The 15,906-nt window shown below is 33.8% G+C and overlaps 2 protein-coding genes across 3 annotated transcripts; one reads left to right on the top strand and one right to left on the bottom strand.

Annotated features, from left to right (window-relative positions):
• The first annotated feature begins 1,814 nt into the window (after window positions 1-1,814).
• LOC128214395 (rRNA-processing protein UTP23 homolog) lies at window positions 1,815-6,476 on the top strand. 2 transcript variants are annotated; one of them, XM_052920837.1, is made up of 4 exons: window positions 1,815-1,985; window positions 2,878-3,110; window positions 3,856-3,995; window positions 5,523-6,476. In XM_052920837.1, the coding sequence occupies exons 2-4, from the start codon at window positions 2,894-2,896 to the stop codon at window positions 5,889-5,891; spliced, it is 726 nt and encodes a 241-aa protein (XP_052776797.1). In that variant the 5' UTR covers window positions 1,815-1,985; window positions 2,878-2,893; the 3' UTR covers window positions 5,892-6,476. The 2 variants fall into 2 exon arrangements, with proteins under 2 accessions (XP_052776797.1, XP_052776798.1); XM_052920838.1 differs by lacking the exon at window positions 1,815-1,985 and adding an exon at window positions 2,030-2,206.
• A 1,754-nt stretch (window positions 6,477-8,230) lies between these two features.
• On the bottom strand, window positions 8,231-11,148 carry LOC128214392 (uncharacterized). The gene is made up of 2 exons (XM_052920834.1): window positions 11,060-11,148; window positions 8,231-10,801 (listed from the first exon to the last, which is right to left on the bottom strand). Exon 2 carries the CDS (start codon window positions 10,720-10,722, stop codon window positions 9,718-9,720), a length of 1,005 nt encoding a protein of 334 aa, XP_052776794.1. The 5' UTR covers window positions 10,723-10,801; window positions 11,060-11,148; the 3' UTR covers window positions 8,231-9,717.
• Window positions 11,149-15,906: the final 4,758 nt, after the last annotated feature.

Consider the following 15,906-nt stretch of genomic DNA (forward strand, 5'->3'; position numbering starts at 1 on the left):
CTGGAAAGCCTCTGGAATGTGTCGTGCTGGTAGGAGAGGTAGGGCGAGGAGACCTCAAACTATCTAGTGTGTCCCTCAAAAACATGTCTGAATTAAATAGTTTTGTAAAAGCAAAATTCTTTAAGAATGTATTTTGCTCATACTATGTGGACATGAAATAAATTATTTGTACTCTTTCCAACACAACCTGTGTGCAAAGGAAGGCGCATCCCGCCACCTTCGCATCTGGAAAAACGCTACGAATAGCCTTCCAGACTGCATGCAGCCTCGAAGTCAAGGACGAGGGATTTTACGGCGGGAGTAGAGGCTAGCATATGTTAACTTTCTGGAAATAAAATGTATTTAACTTTAGGTATTGAAAATATACTGATATAGTTATAGCAGTATACAAATGCTTAACGAGACTAGTATTGACTGACTATAAATGATTTTACATACCTTAAGGATCTTCTTGTAGTCCTTCTTCCGGCGGCGTGACATGAAGAGGAACACCAGTGGCACCTGCTTCGTATCGCCATCTTTCTTCAGGAACGCGTGTATGCCGAATGCTGTTCGAAGGTATCCTTGAAGGTGGCATCCACATACCAGGTCTTGGCAAGTCCCAGGAGTTTCAGCTGGTTATGGTTGGCGAAGATCAGAAGTCTGGCACCGTTGACCATCAGGTCCTTCTGCAGGAAGCCTTCTTGCAGGAACAATTGCGCCAACTGAAAATGAAAAATTTACACTTTCATAAACGAAAAACTGGCTTAATTGACTTAATTAAAAATAAGACAGGAAGTTTTTCTCGAACTGATTGGTCTCTTTTAATGCGTATCCCGTGCGTCTTTAAGGAGAACATATACAGAGTTTTCTTTTTGTATGTATGCTATATTCCTCACATAAACGGAGTATTAATTAAACGTATGCAGCACCCTTTTTATAGTTCCCTCGACAAGGCCTTCATCTACATGTAACAATAAAATGTCGTTATTTCAGAAACCCGTAAAGAGCACCATAGTTTAAAAACAACAACATTGACAATGCATCCAACACATTGACAACACCGACTTTATATTTTGGTAAACATATATTGCAATACGCCTATAACATAGACACCGAATTAGTTGACATTGCAATTTAAATTAAACGAAATACTTAAACTTATGGATTTCCGTCTGTGGAGGAGAAATCCATTCGTAGCCCCGACTTTGGCGAAAAACAGATTTCTCACCCTGCGCTGATTTTGTTCTCTGGTGTCGGCCTGTCTGCATTTTTTTTTCTTTTTCACAGACACAAGTGGATGCAATCTCCTACAAAACATTGTGTCCCCAACATTCCATTAGATCGTCATCACAGGTGTACCAGAAAGTAAAATAAACTATCACTTATGATAGAGCCTCGTGCAAGATTAATCACTGTACAAATCTTTTTATTTTTTTGGAGAAAACAGTGGAATATTGGAACCTTATGAAAACTATTAATTGTGGTCCGCACCCAAAAGCTTGAGCACATCAAGTTTACAGAAGAGACACTAGCGCGCACACTAGGTGTCATTACGCGTAAACTGGCACTACACTGTACATATTGAAGCAGAATTAAAAAAAAAACACCCCACAAGTCTGATATCTATTACTGCAAATTAATATTATAAACATACTTCTAGTCTTTTCTTATAAAATAAACGAAAACTAAAAAAAACCCGCAATACATTGTTAATGGCAATGTTTAAAATCGGGAGACTAGAGGAAAATTTATTCCAAGCCATTATCAATATGATACCGAGCCATTATTAATCTAACTAATAGTTGTATTTATCCTTTTAAACCAGTCAACAATATGGCAGCGCCCATGAAAGAAGTTGCTTTTTGATTATTATTTTTTTCACGTTCACGTAACACTAGATTACTTGACAAGTGATATTTGCTGAATTATTTGAATTTGGAGTCTTTAATTAAAAATCAAGAGAAAGAAGTGTTAACCAAATTCGTCTGATTTTATTGTTGAAAGTGAGTGTTACATACATACACTCCTTTCTAGTGGAGTTTTTGGTTGATAATTATGTTTTTATGATAAATGATCATAATCCAATCATTTTTTGTCTTAAATTTTTTTTTTTAGTAAATTTTTTTTAGAGGGGGGTGGCCATAGGTCGGGTCCTGTCAACGTAACTGCTGCCTGTGACATATACAAAACCATACAGCAGTAGATATAAATACAAGATATACTGGTATGATTCTAGTTTTGAACACTAGAAAAGTTCAAGTTGTATCATGTTCCTTTGATTCTGAACAATGTTTGTTTTTTCAGTAATTGTTTTAATGTTTTTTTTAGTGTAAAACAAAAACTTGGAATGACATGAAATATTATTTTATTTGTTACTTCAAATAATAGATGGACAATATGAACCATATTCATTAGAACTGTTTTTTACACCATTCTTTTCCACAAGTATCCTAATTGTCTCCTTTAACGACCATGTTAGCACCTACATATTGCCTTTGAAAACCCTTATATAGTGCATATATGTGGAAGGATGTCTCCAAGAATGGTACGGTATTGAAGTGGAATGATATTAAAGTGGTATGAAGTGTCCAACATCCCCCGGAACTTATCCAGCTTGGTGACCACAAACCAAACTCATAGTGCTCAGGCTGGGAATCAAACCTGCTTTGGAGAGAAGCGAATGCGCTAACCACTGCTCTAACTGGACAACGGGGTGTTGTCCAAAGTGTCACTGTCACACTTGATGGTCAGATAAATAATTTTATTAGAGATTCTTTATGTAAATTAAGACCGGCTTATTTTTTATATGTTGGTTTTAATTCACAATAAGAGTGGTAAATATTATTTAAAAGAACAAGATGTGACCTGACTAACATTTACCTTTTATGTTTTCAGATATATCTAGTTAACCATGAAAGGAAAACGACAGAAGAATAGGAAGAAAAGTTTACTTTTTTACAAGAACTTTTTCAACTACCACCCCCCATACAGTGTTCTGATTGATGGAACATTTTGCAAGGCGGCACTATCGTTTAAAATCAACATCAGAGACCAGTTACCAAAGTACTTGGATGCTGAAGTGAAATACTACACCACAGGATGTGTGCTTGCTGAGTGTGAAGCGTTAGGTACAGTGTAAAGGGTTTTGAGATCAAATGTGTCATTTTGAGGTATACGATGAACAAATATGTCTGCCTTGGAAGCCTGGTGACCTTATACCATTTTTGGAAGTATTTATTGTGTAGAGAGACAAAAATATACCAAAACAAATATTATAACTATTTTTTCTGTGTTAAAAGATTGAAAAATGGGTCATTTTATATCTGTTAGCAGTTGAAGTAAACAACAAATGTACAAACTGCAGTAAATATATATAATGTATTTTTTATTAGGAGTATTCAATTTGTTTTAACATTATTTTATTTAAATAAGTTGACCATTCTGATAAAGAGAGATACAATTAACTCAGTAACTTATTGATGATTTTTTTTTTTAACTTTGATGAATAAATAATAAAACAAATAAAACAAGTAAGGCAGCCAGAAAATAGAGGTGGTTTTCTTAAATGCAACAAGGGTCAAAGGTCAAAGCCTTAAAGACAAGTGTCTTAGAGACACAAATGAGAACAAACACAGTCCACAGAAATATGGAAAAATAAAGGAATTTTAAGTAGAATAAGTAGTAGCTGTTTCGGTTTCTTTACTATTTAACACGGTTCAACTGAAACCTATTGAGAACCCTGCAAAACTCTTTTTTTAGGTACATGAACGTTCCTGTATGGGCCCACTATAGGTATTATAGCAGTCTTGATGTATTTCGATGTCGTAATACTCATTAATTTGTTATGATTGCACATATCTACCTGTTTTTCAGGTACGCTCCTATATGGGCCTCTGAAGGTTCTACAGCAGTTTGAGGTATTTCGGTGTTGTCATGATCCACCCCGTCCTGCCACCCACTGTATAGCAGCCGTGATGAGAAGAAACAAACACAAGTTCTTCATTGCTACCCAGGTAAATGTTCAATGGTTTAGTTTTGTTGCTACTTTTTATGGTAAGACTACCATAAGCCATAATTGCCATTGGCTATTGAAATAAAGTATTTTTTATGCCCTCAATGCTCAGCATACGATATTAATTGTACTCTCTGTTGGTACTTGACTATTGTGTGAATTTATATCTGATTTAAGTTTAATATTCAACTATATTAATTTTTTTATCAAATTTCAAAGAAATATACAGCAGCTTGTATTCCTGCTTTGAACTTAAAGTTCAAGGTGACACTTAAAGGTCATTTGAGCCGACAAGGCCAGATCAGGGCATTTATGGTGTTCAAAATGGCACACATATTTCTGCTCAAACTTGAAACTTCTGGTCCAATTTCAAAAATGCTTTTTTTAACGGAAGTGTTCATAACACTATTGAAAATTGAATGATTTTGGGCTTTGATTTACAAATGCTGAGAGGTTATCTTGTACTTTTACTGTAGTTTATATTTCATAAAGCAGCCCAAGTAATTCCTAACTTATTAGAGTCACTGTCCTAATTTGAATATCTCATTGTTCATATGATATAAAAGCTTAATAATTACTGAAAACCATTATGATGATAATTTTTTTTTTCAAAGTTAAGAAAGTACTTAGGATGCTTTAAGATAACAGCCCCTGTGCTAAGAGTTAGCTTGTTGATTGTAGTGAATTTCTGTATTTTCCTGTGGTAAAATTCTTTGGTTTTTCTTGCATACCGGACGTGTGTTTCCGGTCATGTGACCAGTGCAGGAAAAACCCATCTTACATACCCCATGTAAGATGAGTTACGCGCAACAAGGCGCCATTTCTTATTTCATATATTGTATGATTTATGAAAAATATATTATGCCATTTCAATAAAGCCCAATCAAATATATATGTTTGCAAGACTTTTAATTAAAATTGAAAACAAATAATAGAAAAAAACATGCTATTTTTAGTTATTTAAAATTACTGCCTCTATGACGTCAGTAAACAACGTCGCACACGCTTTTTGGAGTAGTTGTACAAACGTTCGTTTTCATTGTCATTTTTTCTACAAATTGATCAATTAAGATATATATGCAAGAAAAAACATCAATCATATTTTTTTCGGTCCGGATTGAAAAATCCGACCCTCAGGCACGTTGCATGACAGGTAACTCGGTACGCGCGTACCCTGAGGTCGGATTTTTCTATCTGTACCGGAAACACATGATAGATACTTATATTATATGATTTGCTAATCTGTCATTCTCAGTGTACTGAACAAAGGTCATCATTGAAATGTTTGATTTTAATTGCATATCATTTGAAAAGATTTAAATAACAATTAACATTACGAAAATGGGAACCTTGATCCGCCTCCTCACTCATTGGAGACTGTTTGAAAGAGGTGGTTAAAGTTATCACTGGATTGTACAGCCAAGTGTTATTATTCTTTGACAAATTGTACTATCTTTATTGGGTAATTGAATGGTTAAATGACAACCAACATCATGGTAATGTTTTAACATACATTTATAAATTTCAGGATTCAGAATTCACAGAAAAGATCCGAGCAAAATCCGGTGTTCCATTGTTGTTTATTGCCTTTAACACCATATTGCTGCAGTCCCCAGCAGAAATGTCTAAAACTGTTGCTCATGATAAACTTGACAAAAACCTAGCTCCTTCCGAATACGCTATGGAGAGAATAAAGGAGTTGAAACGGGAAACATTTGGAGAAGTGGAGGAAAGTGTTGTAAAGAAGAAAAAGAAAACAAAAGGAATAAATCCGTTGGCTTGTAAAAAGAAAAAGAAAAGAACTGCTGAAGAAATGAATGAATTAAAAAAGAAGAAAAAACAGAAAAAGAAAGTTAAAAAAACAAAAGTGACTCTAGAAAGTTTAGATTCTGTCTAGTGAAAGATAAATTTAGTTTCCGTTTTGTCATGTTTTTGTGATCTGTTGCTCTAATCAGAACCCCTTGGCCATTTTCCATCGAAAACAACCTCAGATGTATGCTGGTACATCAGTTGAAGATGTAAAATTTTAATTAATAGTATTAATTGTAATGTATATTGTATTACTGAGTTTAAACTGATTGCCCGTGAGGTGTTTATTGCATAAATAATTAAGATTCCCAAGACTTGAAGAGTGAAGGCATTAAGTTTAACTGCTAAATTAAAATAACTACGCGATATATTTGCAGCATAGTTAAATGGAAAGATTCTTGACATAGTAAACTGTCCATATACATCTTAGGTTGTTTTTGATGGAAAATGGCCGAGGTGTTCCGAATGCGGTTGCTCATATCACTACATTCTTTCCAATTGACTTTCATTTTGTATGTTGATGATGACTATTATAAAATGTTGAAATAGATGAAACTTTTTTTATGTTATCACCATATCGTTGTTATTAAAAATGATAAAATAATGTTAAGCATATGGAGGAATTGTACATGTATGAATGTATAAGTGTAAAATAACAAGCTTTATATCTTAACAGTGGTTATATTTCCGCTCAGTGCAAGGTATTATGATGGCCCGCTGTCTGCTTTACATCATCATCATGATTTGAACCTTGCCTTTAAGGAACTTGTTTACAGTTTATAGGTTCAGATGTAGAACAAAATAAGATTACGTGAAATGTGAGAGATCTATTGTTAATAATTATTTAAAAATATGACAGGAAATGGTCTGTTTGCCTATAAAGCAATAGTTCTGCTATTGAAAAAAAAGAATGATTTTAGGTTTTGATTTACAAAATTCTGTTCTAATGACAATGAGTATCAGATACTGTCAGTTGCTGGTAAATTTGTATATCAACGTTATTTAAAAAAAGTTTGAAAAATCTTTACTGACAAAATCTGTGAACGATACCTTTAAGTATATATATATTTTAATTTATATTGATTGGTAGCTCAAAAGTCAAGTCATTTGGTTTGAATCATCAGGATTTCAAGAGAAGTTGCACCACTATGTAATCTTAACATACCTTGGAGTTGTCCAATATGTGTTATACATTAAAACACTACCGAAGATAAGGATAACTTCTTTGGCCTATGGTAACATGACGTGTATTGATATACAGCAAAAGTCTAAAAATATGATACATTGTCTTAAATATAAAAAAGTGTTCATACTATAAAGCATCTAAATACTAGCATATACTTATATGGGCCAACTTCTCCTAATCTAGCATAGCTAGGCGCTGGATCATTAGTTTGTGTTGTTATGACTTTTCCTGTTGGTAGAGGACGTTTTGCATATGCTTTGAGGTATTGACTTCAAACTTGTATACAAAAAGATCTCATTGAGGAGAAGTGCAGTGCACAGAAAAGTCTTTAAAGTATTGACTTCAAATGTCGTATATAGATAGATCTTATTGTGTAATAGTGCAGTGCACAAAAACCATGACTTTGGCTGTAGTGTTATTGAGTTATTACTCTGCTACTATTTTTGATATTTTTTTCTGGATATGATTATACTAGTCTTATCACAGGCCTTCGATACAGTATCGCATGACAGCTTACTATATAAGATGAAGCTCTACAGTATCGATGGCTACGAAACTTTCTGACCAACAGAACAATGAGGATTGTTGTTGATAGAAAATTATTTGAACCAGTCACTGTTGACTCTGGAGTTCCACAAGGCACAGTTATCGGACCTCTAGCCGTCCTCTGTCATTTTAGTAACCTTCCTGATTGTGTCAAGGCAACTCTCTGCCTGTTCGCTGAAGACTGCGTTCTCTATAGGAGCATCCATATCATACAACTTCCAGGAGGACTTGAAAGCACTGGAGAAATGGGCATCAACATGGGGCGTGCAGTTTAATGCCAAACATGTTGCGTAATGAGCATAAACAGCAAAAGCAGCCAGTTTTATCAATTAGTTAGCCATATTCTCAAACCAGTAGACGGACATTCCTAACTCTCTTTTGCAGAAACCCTGCAATTTGGAAAATAACCAAAACTACAAATAAGGCGAACTCTACACTATGATTTCTGATGAGAAATTGAAAACAGTGCCCAACACCTTGTAGAAAACCCGCATATCCCTCATTGGTTAGATCGACCTTAGAATATACCTCCATCGTATGCGATCACTTTCTCCAGAAAGGCATCGACATGATGGAAAGGGTTCAAAGCCGATTAAGATGATCTAGCCATTCTACTGGTTGGCAAAAAGTAGCCATGTTTTAGTTAGATAAACTTTTATTTTTCCATAACAGAACAAAAACAAGATTCACAAAGGTTGACACGTTTGGTAATACACTACTGTTTGAAAATGAACAATTAATAAAATCACATTCATAAGTATTTTGCAATGAAAAGACCCTCACTGTGTACCGACCCAAAAGAGGTTTCGAACAGTAAATTCTAACACTTTAAAGATATTCGTTTGTAACCGTGCCGTCTTTGTATGATTAAAAACTACAGTTTATTGGTCGGTTCGTATTAAAACAATGCAGACTGTACATGTATGGGTGCTTTGTGCATGTATGAGCCCGCCTCTGTAGAAGTAAGTTCATGGCGATACGGATATGAACGTATATGGCAAATCGCTGATGAATGCAGTCATTTCCTTTGATGTGGGAAGTTGACCCACAGGCTTTAGTTGTTGCATAAAAAGAGAAAAGAAATTCCCTTGACGGATTTGAGCGGACTTAAAGCCACGAATCATCCAATGCCGTAAGTACTTGAAATGGTAAGTTTATTTGCAAAAAGAAGTATACAATGAGCAGTTTCAAGCACATAAAAAAACTGCACTCAAAAATAAATGATATATAGATGATGATTCGTGAAATGGGATGCAAATTCTGAACATTTAAATACATGTAGCTAGACCGAAAGCTAAATTTAGTGTTCAATACATGCATTATATCACGGACCTATGGTTTATAGGTCCATGATTATATTATGATTATAGGTACAAGGGCTTCTTCAAGTATTATGGCCGATGCAAAATGAGATAACAGAAAAACGAACACACTGCAGAGATGAAGAGAAGAACAATTTAAAATTAATTGTAAATAAAAATCAAAAAACAATAGCTTGTCGCTGTTAATGAGATTTAATTTCAACTTCATCTCTTTTGGTTTTTAGGAACTGTTTTATATTTAAGATTTGAGTTCTATACCGTTTCCGAGATATAATTTAATAATTTCAATATGAAAATAACTAGGTTCTGCTGTTTATCAACCATCATATTTCTCGACAACCACTGACAAGCTATGATCATCTCTTCATCTCTATGATCAGCAATCTTTTAGTAGACTTCAGAACAAAAACCTAGCTGATTTGTTCGTTTCGTATACTTGACAACATTATTACAGATGCTGTTTCGAAAAGAGAATAGACTACATTTGTAGGCTGGTGTTAGTGCGCCGAACAAAAAGTGGGACCACACTATACATACAATACCTGATGTGCTGTTGCGTTTCGCATAATGTTCTTGGTTGCTGTTGTGATAATGTCTTAATTTGTATTCTACCCACCATTCAGCTATTCAACAGTTTAATTAACATTAAGGGGATTGTTTTCTGATCATAACTATGCAAATATAATGACCAAATACACATCAATGTTAATGTACAAAATGTTGTTTAACATTGAAAGTGAAAGCATAACTACACTTTCTCTTCCTACTCATGAAAACGTTAAAACAAATTAAAACAACATAACACGGCATTAAAACCACACAATAAGGGTCTAATAGTTAAACAGCACCTGTTCAAATTGTCACCATTCATCACCATCATCATCATCAACATTATACTCATCACTTTCATAGTAATCTACTGATTCTTCTCTCTCTGCCCTTTCAAAGTTGGCAAGTCTGTTTTGATGAACGTCCTTGTCCCTCTTCACCGCTTTGCATGTTCTACACATCTGTTTGCGCATTTTCAGCTGTTTTTTTGAGAATTCGTCTCCTGGAAATTGTCGATAGCATTCCGTACATGATACATTCCCTTTTGGAAAACTTGAAGAGCCCTTATCTGGAATGATATCAACTGGAAGATACTTGTTGTTTTCGAATTCGTTGTATGTACGAGCAGGAATAGATCTTTTCAAGTCTACATATATCTGTGATGCAATTTCCAATCTTGTCTTTTCTTCATCGTCGGGGTTAAAATGGTCAAACAGGCGAAACAACGATAACACATCGGTTTTTGCATATTTCATCTGTTCGGTGGTCAGTGGTCGCTGTGTCCAATTATTTTGCAAATCCATTCCTTCTCTCTTTTGTTTGACCATGTCATCAGATTTAACATACTCTTCAATACAACCTAAAAGACTACTTAGACGAATCGCACTAACAGTGTTGTCGCTTCTTTTTCTATTTATCGGTTTGCACGCAAACTCTGGACGTTTCATTATTTCTAGCAGTTGAATGTCGAGCACTCCATCGAGTTTCACATGAAACTGGTGAAATAAAGCATCAGCATCCCCTCTACAATCAAACATTAATTTCATCACGTTTTTATCTTCCAATAGTGCACGTAGACCTCTTTCAAACGGCAGCGCTTTCAGTTTCTGTATGTCCAAGATATAGGATTTTCCCCGTGTAGCTATTGTCAGGAGCTGCATTTTACCATCTCGTGAAAGACTTTCACCTTCGCAATCCAATGCCAGCCTTTTGCCATTCGAAACTGCTTGCTTGATTTCATCCAAGCAACTCTGCAATTGTTCTTCCTGATCAACAAGTTCATAGTCCACGGTTCCACCTTCAGCAGTGTTTAACATGTTTAAATTGGTGTGTGGTAAAAATGGTTCTTTTTATGGCTCGTCATTCCATTATTGATTAAGAACTTCGCTGAAATATCTAAAACAACAAAACAAAAATAATAAAACAAAAACATGGACGTTTACTTTAACAGAAGGGCATCTCTCGTACGTCGTGCATATCATTGTATTCAGATATATTATGAAACTATCGTATTATTATTATTATTATTATTATTATTATTATTATTATTATTATTATTATTATTATTATAATTATTATTATTATTATTATTATTATTATTATTATTATTATTATTATTATAACTTAAATTAATATGTAAATTATAATTCCTACCTTTGCTGTTTATGTCAACAGGCATTTAATATATACAAATTAAGTATTCAATTCGCCAAGTTATCAGCAATTGTAAAAGACGTGTCGATCAGTTAACTAACCTTCATTCAGCTGTTTGAACAATCAGGTAATCGTGCAAGAACAAAAGACATAACACATGTTCAGGTATACTTGAAGGTTGTGGATAATCAATATTAACGGCGTCATACGATAACACATTATTCGTATTTGTTCTGCAAGGGAAACATGTTTAAGATGAATAAACCCTTTGTTTTTCCGCTTACAAATCTTTCAGCTGCGTCTTAATTATTTTTTTGGAATTAATTTGTTTCGTTATCAGTGCAGTTATCACAAACAGTATCAGCACATTCAAGACTGGAACCTATGTTTGAACAGTAGATAGTTTTTAAGCACCTGCTATCAACTCGAAATTTAACCTCATTTTAATGCTGTACAACAATTTATCATAAAATAGATAACTCTATGGTAAGGCAAGTGATATATATATATTGGTGTATTACTTATAAGAAGTTATTTTTCATTAGTCATTACTACACACCATAATGAGTGTTTCGAAAATCAAGATTTGTTATTGCATACACGTTTTCTGTTGTCTCATTTTCAACTCTCATAACGTAGTTTTGTCCCTTTTAATCAGATTTATTCTTTCAAAATGATTCTTGACCCTAGTGGAAAAAAATCTGCGTTCTAAACATTACATGTCATATAGAGTAATTTATATCTAATGTTTATCTGGTATTTAAAATAATTGTTATACCTATTTTAAAATCAATTTCTTGCAAAATATTAATAGGTCATTTTTTGCAGTTGTCAGAGTTCATGCAATAATAGCAATAACTTCTTATCATTACAAAACGAACATGTACACGATTTCAGATATTTTTCGTACTACTCTGGGAATTGCCCTCTGTGTCTTACTTGTGAATATAAATTTTAAACGAAATCAAAACTCATTAAACGCGTCTTTTTTAAAAATCTACAACAAAAACAACAACAGCAACAACAACAATAACACACCATTCAACTTAAATCACTATCATAATATTCTTATATTTGCTTTGTTTAAACTAATTCATGTTGTTTTAAAACGAGTGTGAAGAAAGTAATTTAAACTTAGGCTTTGTCACTCTCGTTTGCACGATGTTGCGCCTGAGTGTGGTCTTGTGTTGTGGGGGGAAACCGGAGCTCCCGGAGTAAACTTACTTACCCGGACCAAACTCTAGTACATTCAGGCCGGAAATAAAACCTCTATAAAAGCAGTACATTTATGCGTTTTGCCGATAAAACAAACTTATCTTAAAGTGGAAAAACAATAAAGGTCACAACACAATTATGTTTGCAATACAAACAGTAGTGCAAGGTACATAACAATAAGAGTCGGTCGAGAAACCGAAAACAAAATGTTTTTTTGTGGCATAGATATAATAAAAAAGGGCATAATTTATTCTTTAGATAGTAAAATATTCTCTCGCAATAGGATTAAACTTCTGAGTGTATTACACGACAATAGTATATGGTGTTCTGTCCATTTGAAGTATGAAATGAGAGCCAGCATATGTTATCGCGATTAAGGTCACAGACAATTTTAGAATATAATTGAAAACTTTCGCTCATGTCAGGCGCAAAGTAACCTCTGACGTATTAAAGTCCTAGTTTAAGCCTTCTATATTGATCTTAATCTAATTGCCTAATTGTATTAGCAGATCTCATATCTGAGTATCCTGCTGTGCAGTTTGGGATGTTTTATAATAGAAATGGACCCTAAATGGCCCTGAGCCAATTAACGAATACACAGGAAATTGGCCCCTACTGTGACACCAATGCAATAAGAAGGAGATGCACAGCAGGGGATTATCCTGCCAAACATTCCTTAAACTAGGCCTTTGATTAGCATTGTTTTAGTTTTACAGGAAATGCAGTTTTAATCTCATTGTTCAAAGGACGTCATAATTTTCAACATTCAACAAAATTTCTTCTCAATTTCGGATCAATCTTAAATTACAACTTACTTTTTACTGTTGTTATGCAAAACAAAAACATATTTTGACAACAAATCACAAAAAAATATTGCCACTGAAAGAAACAACTGCGAACATACTTATGTTTAAGGGTCAACGCAAATTATGCGACTGAAACTTATGTTGTAAGACCACAAAAATAATTTTCGTGGTTTCAGATTAAGTATAAAGAAATGTTTTTTATTGCTCTGTGTGTACAGAGTTACCAGACATTTAACTAGTACAGCAGATACAATAAAAGGCTGTTAAAATAACCGCATTCATCAGCATTCTATTAAAAATCAAAAGTATTTAACTCTTCATTTTGAAACGCCCTTTCCAAACTAAAAAAACACGGAAATCTGATTTTTATTCAATGACATCTCCTTTCATGGATATCAGAATTATTTAGCTATATTATGAAAATTTCAAGCAAATTAACAGTGCTACTATTAATAATAATAATAATAATAATAATAATAATAATAATAATCATAATAATAATAATAATAATAATAATTAGAGGTCAGGGGCGTAGCTAGGGCTTAAAAACTTGTTGGCCCGATGGATCTATGTTGAAATAAAAAATGAAATATCATACAGTACATGCACTGTTTACTTGTTTTAAAAATCAAATCATACATGCGTTTGAAAAAAAAGAACATTATTTTCGAAAATGCAATGTTTTTCGCGTTATTTTTTCGGGTAAATTGTATCTTCAAGCCTGTTTCAAATGTTACGGCTTGTAAAAATGAGTTTTCATGCTTTTCAGTGAGTCCTTTTACAGAACATGCCATTATGTATTTTGACTCTTTTGAGGGTACGCCGTTTGAGGTCTGTATGATGGCTTTGATCATGCGCTCACAGTATAATTGAATTCCTAAGATTCTCTTTTCAAGTTGCATTTAAGGGAATACTTTTCAAGGGCGTCCTATTTTTCAACATAATGATTGGTCAATATTTCTTCCACGCTTACGTTTGGACGATTCTAAAATTACTACTTATGTTTTTGAATAGTTGTTACGCAAAATCACATGTGAGCATAACATTCCGAATGATATGGCCAACAGGTACAATTGACATCCTGTTCAGATAACCACTTTTTCTCATCACTCTCACAACATTCATCACGAATCTCATCTGAATAATCTTCATATTCGTACTCCCACCGTTCTTCTTCATCGCACTGTTCCTGGTACTGCTTAATTTCATTCTCTCTCTCTGCACTCTCGGTCACATCATCATTATCAAAGTACTCAAACTGGTACTCCGTTAATTGTACGCTTTTGTCATTCTTCACCTTTTTGCATGTTCTACACATCTGATTTTTCTTTTTTACCTGTCGTATTGAAAATTCGTCTTCCGGAAATTGTCGATAGCATTCCGTACATGATACATATCCTTTTGGAAAACTTGAAGATCCTTTATCTGGAATAACGTCAACTGGAAGATATGTGTTGTTTTCGTATTCGTTGTACTTACGGCAAGGAATAAACCTTTTCAAGTTTAAGTAAATCCGTGATGCAATTTTGAGCCTTGCAAGTTCTTCATCGCTGGGTTTGAAATTATCAAACAGCCAGTCTAACAAATACACATCAATTTGTGCGTATGATATCTGTTTAGCAGTAAGAGGTCGGTTTGTCCACTCTTTTTCCAGCCGCATTCCCTCTTCCTTTTGTTTGACCGATTCCTCACATTGAAAGTACTTTTTCATGCAGCCTAAAAGGCTGTTCAGAGAAATTGCACTAAAATTGTGATCGCCTCTTTTTCTATTTATTGAATTTTCCTAAAACTCTGGACGTTTCATTACCTCCAGCAGTTGAATATCAAGCACACCATCAAGTGTCACGTGGAATTGGTGAAACAAAGCATCAGCATCTTCCCTGCAGTCAAACATCAACTTTATCAGGTTTTTGTCTTCTAATATTTCACGTAGACCTCTCTCAAACGGAAAGGCTTTCAGTTTCTGTATATCCAAGATAAAGGTTTTTTCCTCTGTATCTAGAGACAGGAGCTGAATGTTACCTTTTCGTGAAAGGCTGTCACCTTCACAATCCAATGCCAACGTTTGGCCTTTCGAAACTGCATGCCTGATTGCAATCAAGCAACTTGGCCATTGTCTTTTCTGGTCAACAAGTTCATAATCTGCGTCTCCACCTTCAGATGTGTGTAAGATACGCGATATGGGTAAAATAAGTTCTTTTGTGACCCGTCCCTCCATATTTCACTAATACCTGCTAGATATCTGAAAAAAAAAACTTACTAAGAAACTTCTTTTTTTGCATCTCTCATACTTCATGGATTCCGTATTGTTCAGCTTTAGTACAAAGTTAATCCAATACTAAGCAAGATAAGATTATTTATTACTATTACTATTATTATTATTATGATTATTATTACAATTATTATTATTATTATTACTATTATTATTATTATTATCATTATTATTATTATTATTATTATTATTATTATTATTAATTATTATTATTATTATTATTATTATTATTATTATTATTATTATTATTATTATTATTAATATTATAATTATTATCATTATCATTATTATTTTATTATTATTATTATTATTATTATTATTATTATTATTTCCTTGCTCTTTTGTCAACCAGCACTTAAAACATATTAATGTACATATACAGTACGCGAAATTGTTAGCATACTCTGTTATCACATTTTGATAGACTTCGATCAGTTAATTAACGTTTATACAGCTGTTTGAATGCCAGAACAAAAGACATGGAACATTTTCAGCAAATGGAAGGGTGAACTGTTTGCAATATTAACTACGACATAGTTTTGATATCATGTTAT

The sequence above is a fragment of the Mya arenaria genome, chromosome 13 (assembly GCF_026914265.1).
Source record: "Mya arenaria isolate MELC-2E11 chromosome 13, ASM2691426v1".
Lineage (NCBI taxonomy): Eukaryota > Metazoa > Mollusca > Bivalvia > Myida > Myidae > Mya > Mya arenaria.

Bases quoted from the DNA above. Each gene is read 5' to 3' on its own strand.
- LOC128214395 (XM_052920837.1), top strand. From the start codon at position 2,894: ATGAAAGGAAAACGACAGAAGAATAGGAAGAAAAGTTTACTTTTTTAC. The intron at 3,111-3,855 runs GTACAGTGTAAA...CCTGTTTTTCAG, and splicing joins TGCTGAGTGTGAAGCGTTAG to GTACGCTCCTATATGGGCCT. The intron at 3,996-5,522 runs GTAAATGTTCAA...TATAAATTTCAG, and splicing joins AGTTCTTCATTGCTACCCAG to GATTCAGAATTCACAGAAAA.
- LOC128214392 (XM_052920834.1), bottom strand. From the start codon at position 10,722: ATGTTAAACACTGCTGAAGGTGGAACCGTGGACTATGAACTTGTTGAT.